A 27,517-nucleotide genomic window follows, 5' to 3' on the forward strand; every position below is an offset into this window, starting at 1 on the left:
CTGCGCCACCGAGTCATGTAATTCACCTCGGATCTGCTGCAGCCTCTGTCGAGACAGCCAGACACCACCCTACGGCAGTGAGCTCAGAGCTCATTATTAGCCGATCTCTGGGTAGGTCTGAGACCACTCACACATCACACACCGGGACAGCAAGGTCACAACTCCTTGACTAACATCCCGTACCTACTCGCTGCTAGGTGAACAGGGGCTACACGTGAAAGGAGACAAACCCAACTTATCTCCGCCCGGCCGGGGAATCGAACCCCGGTTCTCTGACTTGTGATGCCAGTGCCTTACCAATCCGCCACCGAGCCGTGTTCCGTGTGTGTGTGTGTGTGTGTGTGTGTGTGTGTGTGTGTGTGTGTGTGTGTGTGTGTGTGTATTCATATACTTGTATTTTACGGGAGGGGGAGATATTGTCGTGTGTGCTTATATGTATACACGTTCACACGTGTGCGTGTGTGTGTGTGTGTGTATCTATATACTTGTATTTTACGGGAATGGGATATATCGTCGTGTGTGGTTATATGTGTACATATTAACATGTGTATGTGTGTGTGTGTGATTCATCTTGGTCTTTTCGATCACGTATTGGACTCGTGATCGACAGCTATTTCCCTCCCGGAAGAGAGCTCAGAGCTCGTATGTCCGATCTATGAACTTACACGCACACACATCTCCAACTCCCCGCCCACGAGAGTTGGAGTAACGACTCGAAGCGCAGCGACATTGAAAAAAAAATCAGCCTTAGGAAGGATTCGTACAGGTTACCACCGACACCGCGGTAATAATGGGCTGAACCGTTACCAATCGTGCCACTGAGACTCTTATGTACACATGGGTTTGTGTGTGTGTATTTATATACTTGTATTTCACGTGAAGGGGAGATATCGTCGTGTGTGCTTATATGTGTATACGTTCACGTGCGTGTGTGTATGTGTATGTGTGTGTGTGTGTGTGTGTGTGTGTGTGTGTGAGTGTGTTTATATACTTGTATTTTACGGGAAGGGGATATATCGTCGCGTGTGCTTATATGTGTACACGTTCACATATGTGTGTGTGCGTGCGTGTGTGTGTGTGTTTGTGTGTGTGTGTGTGTGTGAGTGTGTTTATATACTTGTATTTTACGGGAAGGGGATATATCGCCGTGTGTGCTTATATGTGTACATGTTCACATGTGTGTGTGATTCATCTTGGTCTTTTGGATCACGTATTGGACTCGTGATCGACAGCTATTTCCCTCCCGGAAGAGAGCTCAGAGTTCGTATGTCCGATCTATGAGCTTACACGCATACACACGAGAGTTGGAGTAACGACTAGAAGCGCAGCGATACTGAAAAAATCCAATAATGGACAGGATTCGAACTAGGTACCACTAATACCTTGCCTTAATGTGTCTGAATCTTTACTAATCGCGCCACCGAGACCCATATAAAAATGGTGTGTGTGTGTATTTATATACTTGTATTTTACGAGAAGGGGAGACATCGTCGTGTATGTTTATCACGTGTGTGTGTGTTTATATACTTGTATTCTACGGGAAGGGGAGATATCGTCGTGTGTGTGTGTGTTTATATACTAGTATTTTACGGAAGTGGAGATATCGTCGTGTGTGCTTATATGTGTACCCGTTCACATGTGCGTGTATATTTTCAGGGAAACGATGAAAATTAACATTTGGCTTAATTCCTCTTTGGTTTGAGCCACAACCCTTAATGGCACAATAAGCCATAACGTCAAGATCTATATATACCGGTATATATAGATCTTCATTGTCAGAATATAACTAATTGCGTGGAGCGGTGCGAGCGGAGGCAGCGACACACCCGTGCCACGGACCAGTTACAACTACCAGCAATGAGACGCCCGAACCCCACTTTGAGCAGCAAGGTGACGTCACGGGCCCGCTGCGCCAACACTCTCGAAATTCGGTCGGAAGTGGTTAGACCTGGTATATATATATAGATCTTGGTTCCACCCATTGCTGTGGAGTCGGAGTCGGACTCGGAAGCAGTTACGGTGTCACTGGAGTCGGAGTCGGTAAAAATATACCGACTCCAACTCCAGTTAAATTTACACTTTACAAGGCCTTTGTTTAGTCTGTAGAGTTATGCTGTGCATACTCCTTATAAGTAGATTATATAAAAAAATACAAAATGTAATAAATCTCATCGTCTTATCTTCGTGATCATTCCACTAAACCCCCATAACGTCCTTGCGCAACGCTGGCTTTTAAATTTATACATAGACCGATAAACATCCAAAGTATTGATTGAATAAATTAAATAAACCTCCATTTTACACCTTCTGTTGACACACAGTCACAGGAGCTGTAATATTCCTGTCAAGTTCCATATGCATCGTTTTCATCACTCCATCAGTTTGGTGGCTTCTCCCTCTGCTGTGTTGCCAAACAGTAGGATGATTATGATTTCAACTGTAGACTAACGCAATAATACCATCTCTTCTCTCCTTTCCCCTTCTTTTATTTTCCCCTCTATACTTTTTAACATTGAATTATTGAAATAAGGATATTTAAAGTTGAAAAAAAAAGTTTCACGTTCCAAACATGTTCAGCTGTATCTTGTATTGTACTCGTATCGATAAGATCGGTTCCAGAACCAGAGTAATGTCCATCGCAATAATCGCATAGCAGTACCAGTATGTAGTTAAACCAAGAGGTACTTGTGTCAGTGATTTTTATTTCTAAGAACAATGTATTAGGTCATGTAAGAAGAACCTTAACTCCAATTGAACTTTATTGTCATTTCTTAGGGCAACCATGATTTCTTTAATAAAACATAAAAATCCTTTTAGTTGTAACTTTTGATTATGGCTGCAATGAAAAAAAAATCTTTCATCATAGGGTGTCTTTATTTTTTAATAGAAAAAGCTATATATGTAAAAAGTCTTACATTATATGTTTTATTATTATTATTTTCTCTCTACTGTTTCCTTTTAAAGAAATTTGCCTAAATCTTTTTGTAAAAATATATTTTATTATATGTACTTTTTATTATTAGGTTTGTATATCCTTTGCAAAGGTTATGTTTCGACTTTTGTTATAAAGTACAATATTTTTGTTCTTGAAATGTACTTGTAGTAGTATTTGGTTCGGAACAACGGCAGGACAAATGAAAATCAACACAAAATATCTAATCTCTTTCTTTTGGTAAATAGCCACAAGGTGCGACACTAGAAGTGTCACTTCATTCCACATTACTAATCAGTTAAATATCTATCTACTGAGGGCTTTTTCTTCCTTATAAGGGAAGCCGAGTCAGAGGCACGTACCTATTCCCACCCATTTCACTCCCCTTTCCACCCATCCCATCTCAGGTCCTCATGGATGATGGGTCATCCCTGCATCCTACCAACTGCCCTGGGTCAATGCAATACAGCAAGACACAGTACATTCACAGCAAGGCCGCTTCACTTAATTGATGAACCCCACCTCTCTGTCCTCTCAAGGAGGGAAAGAGAAAGGGCAAAAACCCTTCGGGCTGCATCAAAATATAATTCATACATAAGCAACCCTTACCCCCATCCCTCTCTTCCATAACATTATCATCCATACAGTCATTCTCCACTCATCCCTATCTCGTGCCTTCTCCCTTCCTTACTCAACAGACATTCCCCTCTTGATGAACGCCCCCTTCACCCTATCTATCCATCTCATCCTCGGTCGTCCCCTCAAGTTCACTTCCTCCACCTCTGCCTTCTTTTACTAATTTTCCATCACTCATACTTTCCATGTGTCCAAACCATCCCAGTAACCTTTCATGAGCCCTATCTGCCATCATCTCCTTTTCCACTCCTGCTCTCCTCACCTCCTCGTTTTTCACTCTATCCAACCTTGTAACCCCTACCATACTTCTCAGATATTGCACCTCAAAGACATTTAAACTTTTCCTCCCTGCCTCTCTTAGATTCCAAGTCTCTGCCCCATACAATGCCGTCGACACAATCACTCCTTCATACATTCTCCTCTTTGCATTTATTCTAAATTGCCTATTTCTCATACCACTTTTTAATCCTCCATGACATGTACTTGCTTTTCTCAATCTACAATTTACCTCCATTCCTCCCCTCCCGTTCCTCCAATATATATTGAGTATTTTGTCAGCTCTGTCATTGTTGTCACACAAAAGATTCTTGAAATACAAAATCAATCGGTGATAAAATATAGACACTGCAGGTAGTTTGCCCACTAAATCCTCGAGTGCCCTTGGCTTAATCCTTACAAACAACAGGCTGCCAATCATGGCCTGTGCTAATACTGACAACTCCCACAGACTGAAGCCTGTTGTTTGTAAGGATTAAGCCAAGGGCACTCGAGGATTTAATGGGCAAACTACCGGTAGTGCTGCTTATCTCGGTGGAAGCCTCCTGGGTGTTCCTGGACGGAGACTTGCAATATAACCCCGTTTCATTTGTGTTGTAAATTTAAAAGTTTTAGTAACGTTCCACTTCCTTGAACTAAAGAAACCTGTCCACAAACGGATCCACAGGACTGGCGTCGGCACTAAACAGCTCCCCAGTGATAGCTTTGTTTACAGTGGCGTGGCGCCGTCGAAACCGCCACAGCCAGCCATTACTACACTTGAAGTTGGCGTGGCCAAGATGTTCAGGAAGTCTCTGTGCAGCATGTTGTAAATGCACGCCACAGACTGGCACACCTTCTCTCTCCTGAGTATATAATGAACGGCTTTATCGATGTTATCCATGGGAAGCTGTTATAGTGTTCTGTGGGTAGTGTTCGGTATGGACAAGCAAGGAAGAAATCAAACTCCCAACTACACAGTATTCTCCATGTGTAACAATCACAGAGTAAGGTGAGTACAGAAAGAAGTGTATGGCGAGCCTGGGGGAGTGCTCGGTTGTGGCAGGGAAAGAGGAAGTCTGGAAGTGGAGGTCCTCGATCGTTGTTGGGAGAGAGCAAGCCGGAGCTGGAGGTCCTCGGTCGATGCTAGTAGAAAGAAGGTCAGGAGCTGAAGGTGAGTTGTTGCTGCGGCGGCGGTTAAAGCTGTACTGGACTATGTGTAACCGTCACTAACCATCAACCACGCACGTGATCCACACACGCCACATGGTACTCGTCTTTGGCAAGACCTCCAATATTTGCAAACCTCACCAATCTCAAACACGTGACTAAATGCTACATTAGATCATGCAGGAAGTTCCCACAGTGTCACTACACATGATGCCTAATGTCACCAGACACCCACTGAACCCATTCTCGTACCTTCCCCAATTACACTACCGTAACGTAATGTATATACACCATGTCTAGCCACGCCCACCAACTATACAACTAGCCCCTATACAACGGAACTAACACCCATACCCATATTTGATAACTAGCACACCTCACATACGGCAAGCCACCAATCCCCTTTATTACGACGGCTGTGCCGCCGAGAGAGAGGACTGCCCAGGTCACGAACTTGGTAGGAAGGAATGCCCAGGTCATGAAACTGGTAGGAAGGAATGCTCAGGTCACGTAGCTGGCAGGAGGGAGTACCGAGGTTAAGGCCCGGCACGAAGAGTGCTTAGTTGTACAAAATCTTCGTACCTGAATAAAGCCAAGAAAGTCCACTAGAGACTTTACCTCACTCGCTAAACTACCATTATAAGTTGCAAAACACATTTGTTTTGTTACACTGTGGACTACATAGAAAAGACCGTCCGCTCGCGCAGGATCATTAGTTGCAGGAGGGAAAGAGATGTCTGTACGAAAATGAAAAGATAGTTGTGTATGAAAGAGAGCTATCGGCACCGGGCGATTCTTGGGGATATTTATTGCGTGATGTGGCTCAGCACGAATGGGCACGTCTACTGAGAATCTGCTACCATTCATCATGTTTACCGCTGGATACAGACAGATGGACTAATGTCCGTGATACTTAGAACCCAGCACATCGCAGCACGTTTGGTCACGATCACTCACAGCTGGTAAAAGGATACGTCGTAAATGCACGCGGCTATACACGATCGTTCGTGTACACCGCCCGAGGGGGAGGCGGAGCTAACAAGTAGTCTGTACAGTGTGGTCTAGGTGTGATGTGTCGTATCAGGTGTTTGTGTTTGGTGTGCAGTCTTTCTAGCTGTCTCATGTGAAGTTTGTGTTGGTTGAGTGGACGGATGCTGGTATCTCGGTGTAGGGACTCAGTAGTTCGGAAGTCACACAATCTCGACCTCGTGATGAACATGACTGCGGCATTCTGAACCTCCTGATGGTCGTAGTTGTTGTTTGGACATGTCAGTTGGCTCAATCCCGGAGACTGGCACAGAATCGGTCTCACTAGGATAGGTGCTATCGACGTTAGGTGGACAGTGTTTCGGTTTTGAAGCGCTTTAGCCTTCCAGACACACAGCCTTGGCTCTCTCTCCCGTCCTGCGGAAGTATGGGGTTCAGGTAAAGCCACTATCCAGTTTACTCCCCCAGCACACAGGCATGGTCTTGCAGTGGGACTTTTTGAGAGGGATGTTCGTGGATGTTCTGTTGGTGTTCTTGGAGCGGAAGTATACAGCTTTCCATTTCGATGTGCTGGTCTTAATGCGCCACTGTTGCTCCCACGCGTGTGCCCGTCTAGTATGTTTTGCATTAGGTGCAAGGCTCTCTGCAGCCTTTTGTGTCTACTAATGTGATTAGTGTCGTCCACATGCGAGAGAATAAGACCCCGGTTGCATGGGTAAGCCGGCTGTGCCAAGAGACCGTCCTTTTAAACCCAGCGGCGGGCTCACAGAAGGGTCCCGTTGGATTGGATTGCCTTCTGATTGGCCGATTTCCCTTTGGCTGTGGACTGTGTGAGCGAGCTGTGAGCCTCGGTGAGTGCATAAGCCTCCGCTCGCGTTGGTGACGTCATCAGTCTGGATTGGACCGGCCAAGGAAGCAGACGTCTCAGGAGCGGCCGGCGGTTGGGACAGGGCCACCACACTATCTCTTCCGGTACACCTTTTCTTCCTACTTTCCATCTCTCCAACCAATTCCTTCGTGTAAGAGGCTCGTAGATATGGGTAGACTGGTGAGGATTTCATCTTTATTGGATCGTCTGTTTTGTAAACAACAGTTCGCTCTCAGCGTTGTTTTAAACGGGCTTGGGGATTCGATTTTATTTATGTTTTGCTGTTGTATGCAATATGTAAACAAGTCAATGTGCTGTGAATTCGAGATTGCTTGAGTAAGCAGTATTGTATGCGGAGCAGTAACGGCGGATCTGATTGGAGAAAGGGTGCAGGAGAAAATTCAATTGGTTCACGATTGTAAGATCACGCCCTTAGGGGAGGTTCTTAAATCTAAACTTAAAGACCACTGGACTAAGGAAATCATGACGTCATTGCAGAACTGACCTGGGGCCCAGTTTGAGTGTTCTCGACGGGAGTCCCCTGGTGTACCTAAGAGAATCACATAGAAGAATTCGGGAAGAAAATAAAGAAAAATAAGCTTTTAATTCCCCCTTTACAGAAAACATAGTGAAGCGAGAGGTAGAAGCACGCCAGTGCAGAATACAATTACTAAGTAAACTCAGTCAGAAATTGAATAAGTAGAATGATCGGAGGCATGGGCCTACCGAATAAAAGGGTGATTAACAAATAATATTAATGAAAGACAAAGGAGAAAGTAGAAAGAGAGAGACGTACTAAACGAAAGTAGAAACACGAAAGAAAGGCGGCACATGGGGGCGGCAGCAACAGAGTGGTGACAGACGGTCACACTTCTTCTTCTTGGCCTTGATAATACCATGAACCGTTGTTTCATTCAGGCCACACTTTTCCATCAGTTCACCACGTGACATGCCCCTCTCATTGTCCTGAATTATCACAGACTACTGATGCACAGAGAGAATCTTTTTCTTTTCCCCCTTTTTTGATAAAGCAGAAGACGGTGATGTAGTCCTACGAGATGGGGATTGTGTAGGAGTCCGGGAAGACATTGTTGAAGTACGTATCACTGTGAGCGAGGGAGAGCACACGAGCTTAGTAGGTTACCTCACTCTGTGATCGGCAGCCACGCACAGCGTCATCGGCATGTTCGGTCGCCTTTCAAACTCGTTGGGTAAACTGACATTTCTAAACTTATCATACACCATGCGAACAATCACTAATCCAATTTTACCACAAAAGCAACATACACTACATTGCACTCTTGGTTGGCAAGAGGCAGTCCTTTTAAACCCCGTGACGGGATCACAGACGGGTCCCATTGGAACGTCTAGCCTTCTGATTGGCCGGCCTCCCTTTTCCTGGGTTGAACCGGCCAGGGAAGCAGACATTTCCCATGTGTTCGTCGTCGGCGGTTGAGACAACGTCACCACACTCAGAGGTCAGGGGTGCCAACGGTTCCCCCCCCCCTTACCTCACACATTCCGTACATTCGTCCACCACATTCACCCCAGAGTATGTATTTTTAGAAGTGCAATCTTAAACGACATAGCGATAAAAATTTGATTAATGATTTTGTAAATTAGAATTCTGTGGTGTGAATGTGAGTGTATGTGGCGCGGGCGGGGACGGGTGGTTGGCACTCCCGATGGGGGGGGGGGTCAAAGGGCACGAGCCTTGGTAACCCCGGGGTGGGGGTGGGGGGGAGTGCCCGCGCATCGGCGTGGGTCGACAGTGCCAGGGAAGGACCGCGTGAGTGTGGAGGTGCAAATGCGAACGTGAGAGAGAGAGAGAGAGACTCAGCCCGAAGGGAGGGGGGGGGGCTAGTATTAGAAGTTATGAAGGGAGGGAAACTAGAACGGAAGGGACCGTGCTGCTGCTGCTGCGAGTGTTCAGAAGGAAAGGGATCGTCGACAACAAAACCAAGTAACAAGTACCTCATAAATTCATCAACGAAATATATGTTTTTTCTTGGCGGAAATCAGTAAAAAAAAAAAGAAAAAAGAAAAAAAAAGTGCTATAACCAAATATACTATCAAACGGAGATGCGACGGTAGGTTCGAGATGCCATGTCTGTCCATTCCCGTCAATGTCAGTTTGTATATGTAGTGTTCTCCAACTTCAAGTGACTTTTTTTTTTATACAATAGCCTACTATGGAGCTGAGCTTCATACTTTTCTTGAATTGATAAAACTCCTCTACACCCTGCAGTCCGATCAGGTGACGAAACCAGCCGTCAACATCACAGCACAGATGACCTCTAAAGCCGGGTCCACACTTGTTGCTTTTCCACGTATCATATCATTTTTGCGTACCGCCTAGTGATACGATACGGTGCAACAGGGTATTGTTGCGTATCTGTATACAGCAGGCGGATACACAAGTGGGTACAATACCCTGTTGCACCGTATCTTATCACTAGGCGGTACGCAAAGATGATACGATACGTGGAAATGCAACAAGTGTGGATCCAGCTTAACATTCCAGGCATCATATTACTAAATACAGGTTAGGTTTGAACAATTGATCATATTCTAATTTCTTCAACTTCCCCATCTATCAAAACAAGCATTCGTCGCGGCTGCGTCATGGGTGTATATCTTTTTAGCAACTTTTTCTGTTATTGATTGTCGCCAAGATAAACGTATAAACGTTATACTATCCCATATCCTATATGTAATCTTATTTGAATATTGAACGCAGGTGATCTATTAAACGCTGCGAGTAACGTAATGGTAAGTAAATACGCTATGTCATTGAAGGACAAACCATGAGCGAGAAAGAGCTACTGATGCCGATTTCCTGTTTTTCATACATAAGGATAGACATACATTTCAAAATATCAGGTAACAAAGCTTATTGTTGTATTGAATCCTTTGTTTAAGTGAGGTGAATCAGAAAACAGCATGACTCTTAAGAAAAACTTGAATATTTTTAAATATCAGGAGGCATATTTTCTCCCAGACAGAGGTAGAAGTTTACCGTATGAGCAGCCATAAACGGCCAATTGGTGATCCAGACATTGACAGGGAGGATAGACATATATTTCAAAATATCAGGTAACAAATTTTCATTGTTGTATTGAATTCTGTGTTTAAGTGAGATGAACCAGAAAAAGAACAGCATGACTCTTTAAGAAGACTAAAATTTTAATATTTGTAAATATTTAATTCAAGGGGCATATTTTCCTAGACAGAGGTGGTAGAAGTTTACCATATGAACAGCCACAAATGGGCAATTGGTTATCCAGACATTGAGTGGGAGGAGACTGATTATCTGAACCCAGTTATTTATTCACCCGTTTGATTACACTGCCTACTACACATTGCTGAAGTGTTTGGCAATGTGTAATTGAACTATTCCCAAAAAACTGCAGATCCTCAAATGACATTTTCATATCAGAATAGGCAGTCTTTGATACTTTGTTTATAATATGTACATATATTTTTAGAAGTGCACACCTACATGATATAGTAATAGAAAATGAAATAATAATGACACTTGTAATACGTCAACAAAGTATACGCTATTCTTGGTGGAAATCAATGCTAGAAACTGTTGTAAAATGCTATAAACAAACAAAGTTGCATAGACTCCTTTTAGCACCATCTTTGTTTTAATAAATTCGGAGGTGGGAGACTACATTGACAGCCTGATGACATCTAGAATTACAGGTACCACATTACTAAATGCTGGTTAGTTTAGGTATTTAATTTACAATATCATTATTTAATTTACCATTAGTATATCATACGTGTGCAATTCTAAAATTTTACCTAATATAATTTAGTTTTTGTTAAAAGAATATGAGTTTTTTTTTTTTTTTTAGTTTTATTTAAATATACGAATTTAGTCTCTACTGTCATGGAATTACTCTAAACTTTAGAGTAATTCCATGAGAGGAGATAATTACCAATCGAACTCATACCTAACCTACTGCAGTAGAAATACATTTTATTTCTCCATTTGCATACATTGTTTTTGTCACTGTTTTCATCCAAGGATACACTACCTAGAATTAGGTAAATATTATAGAGGCACAGTGGCAACAGGTCTCCATGGGAACTGACAAACAAGTGCCTGTCCCTCCTCAGATAAAGTTAGTGACTGTTTTGGCATCCATTGCATGCATTTTAACTTTTTTTTTTACATATTTGTTCTTCAAATATCTTTCTAGTAAAGCTTTGATACAAAATTACTTTGTACAAATTATAGTAACCTCAAATGAGTGCAGATGCCTGAGGGGGATACCAGTTCATGGCTGCCAAAAAGTTAGAAAGAATTTGCAATGAATATAAGTGTTAGAGATGTGTAGCATTCCTAAACACAGATTCTAAATTGTAATTCTGCAGTAATCTGGAGTAGTTACATACCTTAAGGGAAAATCTACCTTGTTCAATCAGCTGCTGGCGCCTTTTATGCTCTCACATTGTACAGTACTTTTTAGGACCTAACCCAACTAAAACTAAGCAATGAAGAGAGACAATTGTTAATATGTAGCTTCCCATCTGTGTACTAGTGGAAGACAGAAAAAATACTCCCAAAGTAAAACAGGTTTACATAATTCATCTTGGACCATGCCTTCTTCTATTGCAAAATTGCAACCACGTTGAATGGGTTCATTCCTGATGCATCTACCATACATTGAGATCACCAGGAACATGGGAAATTAGATAAAAATTGGCAAAATGGTTCTCCCTATCAAATTTAGTATTTTCCCTGAGATAATCACTGCATGCCATTTCGTTCTTCTTTGACAAAAATTGATAAGGAAGGTGTGGAAAAGTATGTTCCAAGACAAAAACAAGAAAAAGTATATGTAAAGTGTTGGCACAACAAAAGATGTAGGGAGTTAAAAGACAAAACTTGGATAAAATGGAAGAAAGACAAAAGACCTGAAAATGGAAACTAAAAACTAGTTATAGAAATCAGTATGTACAAAAATCGACTTAAGCACATGAATCTGTTTTCCCTAAAAAAGCGTAGACTCAGAGGTGACTTGATACAGGTTTTTAAGATTTTAAAGGGAATTGACAACATCAAAAGTGACCAAATTTTCACATTGAATGAGAATCAGACAAGAAACAATGGTCTCAAACTGTCCGGAAATAGATTCAATTTGGAAGTAGGTAGAAACAACTTTGCCAACCGTGTAGTAAATGAATGGAATAAACTTCCTGCACAGGTAGTGCAATGTAGTTCAGTTTGAAGCTTTAAGAATCATTTAGATAAATACCTAAGTAAGATGCTGTAATGATTATAATTTATCTTATATTATTTGTTTTTGTTTTGTTATAATTTGTCTGATTTTCGTTTATTATTAGTTATATGTAAATTTATAATCATTTACTATTTACCTTTTTGTTTGTTATTCAACTATACCTATGCATTTATTTATGTATTTTATTTATTTTTACATTATTATAGTTTTAATTTATTTTTAATATGATTTTTTTATTTTTTTATTTATTTATTATTTTTTTTTTTGCATCCGACCTAGATATGGATCAAAAGGTCTCCTGTCGGCATGCTCCGCCTTTGTAATCCTTTGTAATCCTTTGTAAAGTGTGCAGAGAAGAAAAGAGAAAATACGAAAAGGATGTCATAAAAAAATGTTAAGATCAACCAAAACTATTTCATAAATTTGTAAACAACAAACTGAAACACAAACAAGAATTAGTGAAACTATGACAACGAGGAGTCTAATGCACAGAGGAAATAGAAATGGCAGAAATTATGAACAAGCATTTTAAATCGGTATTTATGAGGGTGAACATACAAATTAGAGATGTCGAGTGGGAAGAGAAAGTCCTCCCAATGAAAGAGATAGAAGTAATAAGGAAAAAATAATGAATCACTTGAGTAATCTCGATGTCAAAAAACAGCATGAACAAGATGAAATGGCAAACTGGATTTTGAAAGAATGCAGGGACAAACTAATAAGCAGTTTATTGAAAGAAGGAAAAGTTCCAGAAGATTGGAAAAGAGCAAATATAGTACCAATATATAAAGGGAGAAACAAGGAAGACCCTACTAACTATAGACTGGCCTCTCTTACAAGTATGGTAGCTAAAATTTGTGAAAGAATGATCAAAATTAGATGGGTAAGGCATTTGGGAAAAACAATGTACTATATTTGAGGCAATTTGGATTTAGACAAGGACGATTATGCGTCCCAAACTTGATGTGTTTCTATTCAAGGCTAATAGATGTAATACAAGAAAGAGATGGATGGGCTGATTGTGCATTTCTAGACCTGAAAAAAGCTTTTGATAAGGTGCCACATAAGAAATTGCTTAAGATATTAGAAACTGCAGGAATACAGGGCAAACTGCTGAATTGGAGGGAAGACTTCTTGCATGAAAGAAAAAGGAGTGGTGATAAGAGACATTCTAATTGGGATGGAATGATTAGTAGAGTTCCACAAGGAACAGTTTTGGCCCCAATAATGTTTGCTATATATATTAATGATATAGATAAAGGAATTGAAAGTTATACAAGCTTCTTTGCAGACAATGCAAAATTGTTGAAAAAAATGTACACTGTAGAAGATTGTGAGTTGCTGCAGTGATCTGAATAAAGTATGGGAATGGAGTAGGAAGTGGGAGATGGAATTCAATATTAAGAAGTGTAGCATAATGGAATTTGGAAGAAGCAAAAAATGAATAGTGGGATCATATAAATTGGGAGAGGAAGAAATTTAAAAAGTAGAATATGAGAAGGACCTGGTAGTCATTGTTATGAATAATATGGCCCCTTAGAAACATATAAACAAAATTTGTGGAGAAACTTGTAATTCAGTAAGAACAAAGTGGCATTTACATACCTGGATGAAGAAATGGTGAAGAAAATACTAGTCACTTTGATAAGACCAAGATTGGAGTATGCAGTGACGACGTGGTCACCAAGTACAAAAAGTGTATAACAAAACTTGAAAGAATACAAAGAGCAATTACGAAATTGGCACCAACGCTCTCAGAACTATCACATGAGGAGAGACTGGCAAAACTTGAGCTACAGACATTAGAGCAAAGACCAAAGACAGGAGACTTGATTACTATTCATAAAATCATGAAAGGCATAGAAATTATTGATAGAGAGGATCTAGTATACACACATATACCTAGGGCTTTTCCCCCATACACGGGGGGGTAGCCAAAAAGAAAAAGGCATAGAAACCACTTCCACCCATTCCATCTCCTATATGTTCCACTCCCCTCCACCCTCCCCTCGCCCTCTCATCGTGGCACCTCCTGGATGACAGGTCATCTTTGCATCCTGTCCACTGCCCTGGGTCAGAAGCAGTGTTGCAAGACACAGAAAGGTCGCTTCGTAAATTCGGCGACCCCCCCTCTCTGTCCCCTTATGCAGAAAAGGAGAAGATGGGAAGAAATCCCTTAGGGCTGCATCAAATTTTTCTCATACATACTTCCTCACCCCCCATCCCCCACCCACTCCCCCTCATGCATCACAGCATCATCCATACACAACCCCTCTCCATTCACCCCTATCTTCTGTCCTTTCCTGTCCTTCCTCCACAGACATTCCTCTCTTTTGTAATGCCCCTTTCACCCCATCCATTCATCTCATCCTACGACGCCCCCCTCATATTCACTCCTTCCACCTCTGCCTTCCATACTTCTTTTACTAATCTTTCTTCACTCATTCTTTCTATGTGTCCAAACCATCCTAATACTCTTTCACCAACCCTATCTCCCAGTTCCCTTTCCACCCCTGTTCACCTCCTCACCTCCTCATTTCTCACTCTATCCAGCCTAGTAACCCCTATCATACATCTCAGACATTTCATCTCAAACACATTCAAACTCCTCTCTTCCTAATTCATGTTCCATGTGTCTGCCCTGTACAATGCTGTTGGCCCAATCACTCCTTCATGTAATCTCCTCTTAGCATCCATTCCTAGATGTCTATTTCTCATTACACTTTTCAATCCACCAAGGCATTTACTCACTTCTCTCAATCTACATTCTACCTCCACCCCCACTCCTCCCTTTCCTGCCACATTCGCACCCAAATATCTAAAACTATCCACTTCCTCCAGTCTTTCACTTTTAATGCTCACTTCCAGCCTGCTGTCACTCTCTCCCCTTGTAAATCTCATCACCTCACTTTTACCCACATTTATCTTCAGCTTCCTTCTTTCACACACCTTCTCAAACTCTCACTAATTTTCTCAATCCCTCCTCTAATCCTGCAACAAGCACAGCGTCATCAGCAAACAAAAACTGGCTCACCCCCCACTTTTCTCCATTTTATTAGAGGATCTAATAAAATGAGATAATAGGGATACAAGAGGGCACAGAAAGAAAATAAAAAAAAGACAATTATAGAAGAGACCTGAAAAGAACAGCTTACCCCACAGTGCAATAGATGTTTGGAACATGTTAGATGAAAATGTGGTGTGTGCAAAGAGGATACACGAATTTAAAAACGGTCTAGATAAAATGAAATATGAAGACGGGATGCCACGAGCATAGCTCCCCTTCCTGTGAAATACAGCTAGGTAAAAGCAGTTGGGCACTGAATGTCTGATTGGAAGAGCTACAAGCCAGCACTTTTTTGCTGAGATCAAGGGAACACCTATGTTTGTACTAACGGAGAAGAAGCATTGGTAGCAATTTTTAGTAAAATGAAACTAGTGAACATTTTGGTACATTGTCAAGATGTTCATTGGACTCACAGTCGCAATTTTTACCTATTTCATTGGCTAGCTCTTATCATTCTGAGTATTTTGAGCCCCATACACAATTACCACAAATTAATGATGATGTCAGTAGTGAATAGATAAAAAAAAAAATTGGCAAGCACCTCTATGTTTTTCGGTGTGTGTATCCTGTTTTCTTACTTTGTTCTTACATTCTTATTGGGGAATGGGGCTCCATCTTGTCCTCCTTTGTATGGAAATCAAGAACAAAGTTCACTGTGCACTGTTTATAATATTCTTGCAAGTAAAATCTTGATATTCACTCCTGAAGTCCACGTTGTATTAATTACAAGACATTGCATTATACTATGAGCAGTTATACCTTCCCTTACATAGTCGTACATAGATACTGGATGCAGGTCATATGACCTACATGTCCATATCACCTCCGGGTAGGGTAGGTCAGGCCTCTGATATGTGTCCTGTGTGTCCTCCCTTAACTGACCTTGACTATCTGTGTCTGCTAGTATAAGAATTCAGAATTATATTTCGTCTCCTAATTTGCCCAGAATTCATCAAGTCTCCTTTTAGATTGCACTAGAAGCCCATTATAACAAGTCCCTAATTAGCAGAATCCACATGAAACAGAAATGTAAAATAACTAGGGGATTATTCTGTTAAACCAAGCATATTCTATTATTTTCAGTCATCCCATGTTAATCTTTGGATTGACAATCAAACACTGGTCGCAATACGTGAGAATCTGCAATATGAAATGCCCAAAAATATTAGTGTTTATAACCTAAGCCTTAAAATATCCCTCCCACATTCTTTAAACACAAACACTTCTTTTAAGTACATTCTAAAAATATTTAAATACAAAAATAAATTTAAAAGCATGAAAATGTATAGAGAATATTTACGTAGTTGTATCATACAGGAAGGGGAGCTTTACCAAATGATTGGCCAGCCATCTTTTGGTGTTATTGTGCATGTCTGTGTTGTATATTTTGTTTGTGAGATTGTGTTAGGATGGCCTCTAGTTTTATAAGTGTTCTGTGTGGAGCTTATCTGAATTGAAAATAGAAAAATTCAAAGTGAAGGTATAATTTCTTTAAAAGGCCAACATTCTCTATGAACATGAATACCTCATGCCCCAGGAAAGAAGCTTCCTTTCCTAGTATCTATGAAATGGAAAATATTTCATCCTCGCTGTGGCAATGGAAGAGGTGCTCTCACAGGTCTACCGGACAGGGACATTCTCCTAGAGAGTTGCATTGTTAAAGGGACTGAGTGGTCATCACAGAATGGTTGTGTTTCCTGAGACATGAGGTAACTATGTATGAGACGTGTGGGGCCCATCTGAAGACGGGTCATTGGAGTCTTTGAGTGGCACCCTTGCACAGGTTTGTGTGTCCGTAGACAGAAAGCAAGAGAGTTTATCTCCCCCATCTTAGTGGTGGTTATCAAACCCTTAAGAATCTAAGAATAAAGGAGATTGTAAGAGACCATAAGGCCTACACTAGGCAGCTCTGTATCCATCACCACCTGTCATCCCCATCCATAAAGTTGTCTAATCATTTTTTAAAACAACTGATAGTTTCAGCACTTACTACATGGCTACTAAGTTTATTCCATTCATTGACCACCCTATTATTAAACCAATTCTTGCCTATTTCCTTCTTAAATCTAAATTTGTCCAGTTTATACCCATTACTGCGAGTCCTGCCCTGTTGTTTTATTATGATGACCTTGTTTTCTTCACCCTTGTTATAGCCTTTGATCCACTTGAACACTTCTATTAGATCACCCTGCACTCTGCGTCTTTCCAGAGAGTGTAAGTTTAGGTGCCTAAGCCTCTTTTTGTAAGGCAAATTTCCGAGTCCATGTATCATTTTGGTCATTCTTCTCTGTACTGATTTTGGTGAATTGATGTCCATTTTGTAGGACGGAGACCAAAACTGTACTGCATAGTCAAGGATGGGTCTAACTATCGCTAGATAGAGTTTAATAATTACCTCTGCACTTCTATTCATTACTGTCCTAGTAATAAAGCCTAATGCTCTGTTAGCTTTATGTCTGGCACTAATGCACTGCTTCCTAGTCTTAAGGTCCGGACTCACCAGAACTCCCAAGTCCCTCTCGCACTCAGATTTTTCTAAAAGCATGTTATCTAAGTTGTATCTATTTTCGGGGTTGTGTAGCCCTACGTTTAACACGCTACACTTAGAGATATTGAAGTTCATTTGTCATTTCACCGACCATGTTAACAATTTATTAAGATCATCCTGCAGAATCTCTGCGTCGTCTCCTGACCTGATTAGGCGTCCTATTTTAGTGTCGTCCGCAATCTTACTAACATCACTATTTATCTCATCATCTAAGTTGTTTATGTACATAATGAACAACAAGGGACCCAAAACCGAGCCCTGGGGGACCCCGCTAGTAACATTGCCCCACCTAGATTTTATTCCATTTATGGTGACCCACTGTTTTCTGTTACTAATCCAAGCTCTAATCCATTCTAACACTTTTCCTCATATGCCATGGGCTTTGATTTTATTTAGTAGTCTCTGGTGTGGCACCTCGTCAAGGTAAATAACATCGTAATTTTCATTGTTATCTGACGCCTTATATACTTTAGTGTAAAAGGATAGAAGATTAGTCACACATGACTTACCCTTGGAGAAACCATGCTGTGAATCACGAATTGAATTATGCCCTTCGATGTGTTCTCTGAGTCTGATAATTATTATTGATTCAAGCATTTTTCCTATAACTGATGTCAAACTGATTGGCCTGTAGTGGCATATAGACGATCTATCTCCCTTCTTAAAAACAGGAACATTTGCCTGCCTCCAAGCAGTAGGCACAAAACCAGTGTCTACCGATTTATTGAATGTTTCAGTTAACTGGTCGCAGATTTCAAATTGACACTACTTAAGCATTCTTAGACAAATTTCGTCTGGACCCGGGGATTTTGTAGCTTTAAGTCATCAATCTGCTTGACTACTTCTTTACTAATGCTGATATTAGATAAACTACTTTCTTCATCCCCTCTGAAAATCGGATCGCAGTCAGGTACTTTATCTAACCTCTCATTAGTAAACACCGATAGAAAATAATTGTTAAACTCCTCATTAATTGTTTCCTCTGATTCTATCATGACATTTTCATTGTTTTTAATTGGTCATATTCTTTCTTTATTTTTTGTTTTATAGAGGTAAAAGAAATCCTTTGGGATGGATTTTGCTTGACTGGCAACCTTGATTTCATAATTACGTTTCACTGAATGTGTATTCCTTTTAACCAGCTTTGCCATTTCGTTATATCTTGATCTAAGGTGTGATTCCCCGCTTTTTATTTTTACATAAAGTCCTCTTTTCATTCCGATCTCATGTTTCAATCTGTCCATCATCCATTTGGGAGTATTACTATTTTTCTGTATTGACTTTAGGGGGATAAATGTGTTTTGTGCATTAATAATTAGATCAGTTAGATTGCTATACATTTCTTTTAAATCGCTGACCTGACTGTTGGGCCCTCACCCCCAAATGACCTGACCTAAGGTATGCATATTACTCTCCGTGACCCAGACCTCACTCCCAGCCCCGCTCAGAGAACCAAGAATGTTCGAAATGTCCGTATGACATTTCATATTCAATTTCAAATAGGTTTTTATATTGTCATTGTTTGCTTTCCTGAAGTCTGGTACTTGAACATTATTCGTACTTGTTAATTTTTCCCAAATAACATTAAATCTTATTTCTTGATAATCGCTAGAGCCTAGACTATCTCCCACTATTACGCTGGTAACTTGGTGCTCATTATTTGTTAAAATTAAGTCCAGGGTATTTCGTCCCCTCGTAGGATCGATAATCACTTATTTAATTTATTTTAGGAAATTATCCTGTACCACATCTAGGAATTTCTTCACTTCATGATCTCCTATTAAAGTTTCCCAGTCAATGTTTCTATAATTAAAATCTCCCATGATCACAACGTTTTTGTACTGGAACGCTCTGTGAATTTCATGAATCTGGGGATCAGTCTGCTCAATGCTGAGGTTAGGAGGTCTACATACATACATACATACACATACCAAGGCTTTTTCCCCCTTGCAAGGGAGGTAGCCAAAAAGGAAATGGCATAAAATAATTCCCAACCATTCCCTCCCTGAATACACTCCACACCCCTCCACCCTCCCTCTCATCTTAGCACCTCCTGGATGACGGGTCATCCCTGCACCTTGTCCATACAAGATGCCAATAATAACTTTCTTATTCTTGCCTATAATCTCTACCCAAATAGATTCTGTACAGTCCTCTTCGTTAATAGAATTGTTGATAATACAGTTTAGTGTATTTTTAATGAAAAGTGCTACATCTCCCCCATTCCTGGCAACCCTATCCTTATGAAAAAACTTATATCCTTCTATTTCGATTTCCGGAAGGAAATGTTTATCAGCCATGTTGAGCCAGGATTCAGTAATAGCTATAATATCGAAATTTTCTATGCATGCTTTACCTTGCAGAAAATAAATTTTGTTAATTATGCTCCTGCTATTTGTATAGTAAACTTTAAGTTTATCTTCCCTCCACCTGCTTTGGTGATTCTTTACACAGTCCTTCTCTAAGTTGCTTCTATTGCCTAAACTATATTCCGATACTTCCCCCCCTACTCCCACGTAATCTACCCAAAAAAACCCTGTAGGATGCCTACTTCTCGCTCAAGGGATTCAGCAGGGAGCCAAATTCCTCTGTGAGACAAGTGCACTCCTTCCCTTGTGTATAGGTTATTCTTACCATAAAAGCGGTCCCAGTTGTTGACAAATGCCCATCCATTGGCCTTACAATGTTTTGCTAGCCTGCAATTCATTGCAATAGCCCTGGAATGCCACATGCCTCCAACTCTATGCCTCGGAAGGATTCCACATACTACAGGAACACCTCCCCTATTTCTAATCTTGTCTAGCGCATCCCAGTACTGCGCAAATAATTCCTCACTCCCTAACTTACCTATATCATTTCCTCCAGCACTCAAGCAAACTACTGGGTCCTTTCCTTCCTCTACTAGACACTCATCAATCCTATCTCTAACATCTCCTATGCCCGCGCCAGGGAAACACACCTTCGTCATATGTTTCCTATCTTTGTCGCAGAAAACCCTGTCTAAATACCTCACTTGACTGTCACCTATTACCAAAATCTTACCTGTTGGCAGGGATCCAGCGTCTGCCCTTTCCTTCTTCTCTTGGATTTCATTAGTTTCTTCTTCCTGCAGATTTGCCAGTAATTGGAACGAGTTCATGCATTTCAGCGGGTCTGGTGAGGACTTTTTTCCACTTTTCCGCATCTTGTTTTTCACCGTATTCCATCCATACTCATTGTTAATTTTATCTTTCGAATTATGGGCCTTCGAGCGGAGAACTCGATTCTCCTCTTTAAGGCACTTAACAGCATCCTCCAAGGCTTCAATTCTACTAAGTAGAGATTGTACCTCTTCGGCGCTGAACACGGTAACACCTGATCTGCCAACTGTTAAGAAGTGTCAGCCATATAATGTAGTACATGTCATGAAATGGAATGGGGTTGGAATCTGAGTATCATGCCTTGTTACCCAGCCATGTTGGCCTTTTCATTCCCTGAGACTCCTACATGTGCTGGGACCCAGCAAAACTCAACATGGTAGCCTCTATGCTGCAGTAGGTAGAGCCACTCAAAAAGTGATAAAACAAGGGGACGAAGGGGAGGAGTAAAATGTTGCATAGCAGAGAGAACACTACAAGTTGCTAAAAATGATATAAGATGAAACTGGAAGAGTAAATATAATTCTTAAAGCTAGCATGATAACAGATGGCTTTGTGCACCAGCATGATGCACAAAGTTCAACATATGAAACCAATTCTCAGTAGCAGATCAATGAATTTCACAACCACACTCCAAGTTGGAATAATTGTTCAGTGCAATAGGAGGAGGGTCTATCTGCCTCTCAGTGCCTCAAGAGATATGTACCAAAACTGTAAGGAGTGACAGTGCCCTCATACCAGTAGCCTTACCATAACAAAGATGAGGTATCCAAGTCAGGCAGCTGTGAAATATTAGTCCCAGGGAGAAAGTTTCCTCTACACAAGAGATTCTTCTTTCATAGAGATATAGGTCTGGATCAGGGTGAACACCGCAGGGTCTGGAAAAGTGTATGGCCTCAGTCTTTGAAGCTGGGAAATGAAATACCCAAATTGTAGTCCACTGAGAGATCCTATTAATTGCTACCTGCAATTTTTCTCAATGGCATCTGCACTACAGAGAAGGAGATTGACAAGTAATTGACATGTAAGCTACCCCAAACATGTGGAAAGACACTGATGACACTGTTTATAGCCACAGCTCCCAATTTGCACCCATAAGAAAAGATAAAGTAAAAACTGTTGTATAAGAATGAGGAATCTGTCTCATACTCTGAACTCGTTATGTCATAGAAATGGGACAGGGTTGGGGCGCTGTAAACAGAGTGAGATGTGTGTCACCAACCACCACTTGACTGCTGTTGTTATTGGTCATTGATTATCTGTTTGGTCATATCAATATCATCTGTATACACATGCATCATATCAACTTCATGTAGTGGAAATTCTGAAAATAGTAAACTGGTCATTATAATGGTGGGTGTTCCCACTGTTTCACTACAATGTAAACAAACACATGGTTGCCAGATTAAGCCCCCAACACAAGCCACTGTCCAACCAGTGTACTGGATATAGGTGCTGACAAGGAGGAGAGCTGGGCTAGAAAAGGAGTTGGGAGATAGGGTTGGTGAAAGAGTATTGGTATAGTTTGGACACATGGAAAGAATGGGTGAGAAAAGAAGGGAGAAGGCAGAAGGTAGGGGTGAGTGGAGAATGGTTGTATATAGATGATGCTGTGATGCATGGAAGGGAGTGGGTGAGGGATGGGGGATAGAGAATGTGTGTGTGAATGATATGTTGGTGCAGCCAGAAGGGATTCTTCCCCATCATCTCTTTTTCTGCGTGAGGGGATGGAGAAAGCAGGGGAGGTTGCTGAGTAAATGAAGTGGCCTTGCTGTGGATGTGCTGTGTCTTGCTGTATTGCTTTTGGCCCAGGGTAATGGGCGAGATGCAGGGATGACCCATCATCTAGGAGGGGCCAAGAAAAGATGGAGAGAGGGGTGGTAAATGGGAATAGAGTATGTGGGGATGAAATGGTTGAGAGTGGATTTATGTCCTTGACTTTGGCTACCTCCCTTGTAAGGGGGAAAAAGCCCTTGGTATATGTATGAATAAAGTGGTCATATGGTAAGCTTCCATTCGAGAAGCATTGATGTGGGAAAGGCTTGAATAAGACCAAAACTCTCAGAACATCCAACTTTATGCTGATTAATGTTAATAGTGAGAGACAACTAAACTGAGATGATACTAGTATCAAATAAAGGTTGCAGATTTTCTTTTCTTTTTCCCATTATTATCACACAATTGTCACAGTCAGTTAGGGAGCTGTCACAGGTATCCTGGGAGATGGCTGGGTTTGTGTATATAATACTTCTGTGTTTAAATGATCTGCAAGGTGAAAATATTAAAGCACTAGTTCTCATGTTATATTGTCTTCTTGTTACTTCCACATTTAATGGGACTGTACCTTTGATTGCAGTTCCTACCTGAGTACATCATGGTTGTTGATATTGTATTAGTAAGTATATCTGATGGTTTCTATTAGACAGACAGGTATTTTACTAAATGTGACAAAAAAAGGATAGAACCTCTACAGTTTTGTAGATCAATTTTATTTACATTCTGCTCAAATGAGATGAACTGAAAAAAAAAACTTCCTAGAGTAGGTAATGTTTAGATTCAGGTCTTGTGAGCCCAAACATGGAATGCTATGCTGTGGCTAGCTGGGCCATCCCCCACTTCCAAATCTTGTGACATGAGGAAAAAGATGGAGCAAAATTTGAGTAATTCTGGTCATGGTTGTGTGGATAAGCAAGTAGATTTTGGATGATTATCAGCACATTTCTAATAAGTAGAATGCAATATATCATTGCACCATATCTTTTAGTGTTACTACCTATTTTATGTTAGGTGTTGGCAAGTACAGAGCATCTGTTTAGGTTCAAAGGGACTTGAGAATGAAATGGTTTGTGTATGAAACATCCACTATCCTATTACATTGTATTGCAGATTTTCAAAGAATTAGATATCAATCATACAAATACATTTTTTTCCAGGAGAATTCCCATCACCATTTCTTTGGAAGAGCTATCTGTAGATACCCAATGTGTCATAAGATGATAAGGATCTGGTGTGACATCTGTAGCATAGCTATATCACAAGTCATCTTAGATATTGTGTGATGACCCACACAAGGAAGAAGCCTTTCCAGTGTAGCCTGTGTGATTCTGGTTTCTCAAAAAAAGGTGATCTCAAATGGCTTTAAAGTCACCTCAAAGATCATGTGGTGACCCACACAGGAAGTGTTTCTAGAGTGACCTGTGAGATTCTGCTTTCTCACAAAAGCATTCTCTCAGAAAGCATATGTGGACCCAGACAGGAGAGAGGCCTTTCCATTTTGACCTGTGCAATTCTGCTTTCTCACACAAGGTTGATCTCAAATGATGGCCCACACAGGAGAGAAGCCTTTCCAGTGTGACCTGTGCAATGCAGCTTTCTCATGAAAGAAGCACCTCGAATTTCATATGATCACCCACACTGGAGGGAGGCCATTCCATTGTGGTGTGTGTAATTCTGCTTTCTCGTGAACGGGTGATCTCGCAAAGCATATAATAACCCACACAGGAGAGAAGCCTTTCCAATTTGACCTATGCAATTCTGCCTTCTCACAAAAGGGTTCTCTCACACAGCATATGGTGACCCACATAGGAAAGAAGCCTTTTCAATGTGACCAGTGCAATGTAAATTTCTCACTAAAGAATCACCTTAAATTTCACATGATGAGCCACACAGGAGAGAAGTCTTTCCAGTGTGACATATGTGATTCTACTTTCTCACGAAAGGCTTCTTTCACACGGCATATGAGGACCCACACAGGAGAGAAGCCTTTCCAATGTGAACTGTGTGATTCTGCTTTCTCAAGAAAGGATCATTTAACACTACATATAAGGACCCACAGAGGAGAGAAGCCTTTCCAGTGTGACTTTTGTGATTCTACTTTCTCAGGAAAAATTGCTCATAAAAGGCATATAATGACCCACACAGAAGCGAAGCCTTTCCAGTGTGCCCTTTGTGATTCTGCTTTCTTCCAAAAGAATTCTCTCGCACAACATATTAGGAAACACACAGGAGAGAAGCCTTTCCAATGTGACCTATGCAATTCTTCCTTCGCACAAAAGGGTTCTCTCACACAGCATATGGTGACCCACACAGGAAAGAAGCCTTTTCAATGTGACCAGTGCAATGCAAATTTCTCACTAAAGAATCACCTTAAATTTCACATGATGAGCCACACAGGAGAGAAGTCTTTCCAGTGTGACATATGTGATTCTACTTTCTCACGAAAGGCTTCTTTCACACGGCATATGAGGACCCACACAAGAGAGAAGCCTTTCCAATGTGAACTGTGTGATTCTGCTTTCTCAAGAAAGGAGCATTTAACACGGCATATAAGGACCCATAGAGGAGAGAAGCCTTTCCAGTGTGACTTTTGTGATTCTACTTTCTCAAAAAAGATTGCTCATAAAAGGCATATAATGACCCACACAGAGGAGAAGCCTTTCCAGTGTGCCCTTTGTGATTCTGCTTTCTTCCAAAAGAATTCTCTCGCACAACATATTAGGAACCACACAGGAGAGAAGCCTTTCCAATGTGACCTGTGCGATTCTGCTTTCTCACGAAAATCTTGTCTCATAAAGCATATGGGGACCCACACAGGAGAGAAGCCTTTCCAGTGTGAACTGTGCGATTCTGCTTTCTCACGAAAGGATGGTCTCACACAGCATATTAGGACCCACACGGGAGAGAAACCTTTCATGTGTGACCTGTGCGATTCTGCTTTCTCAATAAAGGGTCATCTCACAGAGCATATGAGGACCCACACAGGAGAGAAGCCTTTCCAGTGTGACGTGTGTGATTCTGCTTTTTCAGGAAAGGGTCATTTAACACAGCACATGAGGACCCACACAGGAGAGAAACCTTACCAGTGTGGCGTTTGTGATTCTGCTTTCTCAGTAAAGTGTTCTCTCAGAAAACATATAATGACCCACACAGGAGAGAAGCCTTTCCAATGTGACGTTTGTGATTCTGCTTTCTCAAGAAAGAGTTCTCTTGGGAGACATATGAGGATCCACACTGGAGAGAAGGTTTTCCCATGTGACCTGTGTGATTCTGGTTTCTCACATAAGAGTGGCCTTACAAGGCATATGAGGACCCACACTGGGTAGAAGCCAATCCTATGAGACCAGTTTGATGCAGCTTTCTCACAAAAGAATCACCTCAAATATCACAAGATAACCCTCATAGGAAAGTAGCCTTTCCAGCACGACGTCAGCGATTCAGCTTTCTTACAAATGAGTTCTCGCAAATTTCACATGGTTACTAACACTGTTGAGAAGACATTCCACCATGACTTGTGCAATGAAAAGTGTTCCCTCTAAGTTTTGCACATATATGTGTGCACACATGTTTTACAACTAGTACACAAAGGAAAAAATGTGCACACATAAGGCTTTCAAGATGAAATTGAATTGTTCTAGTTAGATTAATTGTATGATTTTATAATAATGAATTCAAAACAGAAAGATGTGATTTTGAGAATCTATCAATGACCTTTGAAATGTAAGTGTACAATTTCCTATATTTGTATGTGGGTCTAAGATAATTTGTACAATGTTTGCCAGTTATTCATCATCAGTATTTGTTGAGTCAAGTGAATTAAATCAAGAAGAATGTTATAGATTTCTCCCACTCAAAGTAAATACTCTTAATGTTCTGATAACTCTGCATACTTGACACAATATTTTTGTTTCTATGTATCAAATTCTATTTGGCAAAGGGAAAAAAGGTAGAGTTTCCTACTGAGACCCACTATTTAAGAGTAATGGGATGAGCGAAGAAGATACTGATGACAAAATGGCTACTAAAAGAGCTTTGCATAGGTATAAATTCAAATAAGCACAACACTGAAAAAAAAACCAAAGCAAAGATTGAAATTTAAACATTATGATAAGGGAAATAATGTGATGGAAAAGAAACTGCTAGCTGCTAGTGAACAGTGGATGAAATAATGAAAACTGCTATGTCCATTTACAGAACAGGTTCACTGAGGATAAGGTACAAGAATGGTCAGTGTTTGATATCTCCTCTATTTCAAATATTTCTCATTTGGTAGGAAACATGTTAATGTCCTTTTGTCTTGAATATCATTATTTTCTGGCTGCTACTACAGGAATGATTAATTAGTTTAACGATTTCAAATATTCTGTGCAGGAAAAAGTTAAATCCAAAATTATATAAAATTTTACACAAATGGTGGTATTTGCTCTTCAGAATGAACAGTTCTGTGACTTGGCAAAGTTGATGGATATTGGAGGAACCTTCCTCGTGTCGTGTGCAGACTGTGAGTGAGGTTTTAGTCTAATGAATCAAACAAAAACAAACTTAGGAACCAGTTAGGGGAATGTCATTTGGATATACTTATGAGAGTGAAAAGCTACCAGTTATATGGAAGTTCGATCAATTTAGTGTGTACAAAGAGTGGGTGAATGCCAAAGACAGAAGAGAGAAGAAATAAAGAGAACTAAAGCTGAGAATCAATAATGGGCTTTCTTATTGTGTACTCATATGTTTATAGTTATTTCTAAATTAAGTTTAAATAAAGGTAATCAGCCATTAGTATCATATGGTTTTTTTTAATTCATTCCACATTACTAATCAGTTAAATATCTATCTACTGAGGGCTTTTTCTTCCTTATAAGGGAAGCCGAGTCAGAGGCACATAC

The 27,517-nt window shown here is 40.6% G+C and overlaps 1 protein-coding gene across 2 annotated transcripts; it reads left to right on the forward strand.

The window, feature by feature from the left end:
- The first annotated feature begins 9,134 nt into the window (after positions 1–9,134).
- LOC143031719 (uncharacterized) lies at positions 9,135–27,400 on the forward strand. 2 transcript variants are annotated; one of them, XM_076195927.1, is made up of 4 exons: positions 9,135–9,393; positions 9,589–9,731; positions 9,850–9,944; positions 23,792–27,400. In XM_076195927.1, exon 4 carries the CDS (start codon positions 24,428–24,430, stop codon positions 25,958–25,960), a length of 1,533 nt encoding a protein of 510 aa, XP_076052042.1. In that variant the 5' UTR covers positions 9,135–9,393; positions 9,589–9,731; positions 9,850–9,944; positions 23,792–24,427; the 3' UTR covers positions 25,961–27,400. The 2 variants fall into 2 exon arrangements, with proteins under 2 accessions (XP_076052042.1, XP_076052043.1); XM_076195928.1 differs by having other exon boundaries at positions 9,135–9,731.
- Positions 27,401–27,517: the final 117 nt, after the last annotated feature.

The sequence above is a fragment of the Oratosquilla oratoria genome, chromosome 12, assembly GCF_046742065.1.
Source record: "Oratosquilla oratoria isolate Oo_2021 chromosome 12, ASM4674206v1, whole genome shotgun sequence".
Taxonomy (NCBI): domain Eukaryota; kingdom Metazoa; phylum Arthropoda; class Malacostraca; order Stomatopoda; family Squillidae; genus Oratosquilla; species Oratosquilla oratoria.

Excerpts from the sequence above, each read along its gene's own strand:
- LOC143031719 (XM_076195928.1), top strand. The coding sequence starts at position 24,428 with ATGGTGACCCACATAGGAAAGAAGCCTTTTCAATGTGACCAGTGCAAT.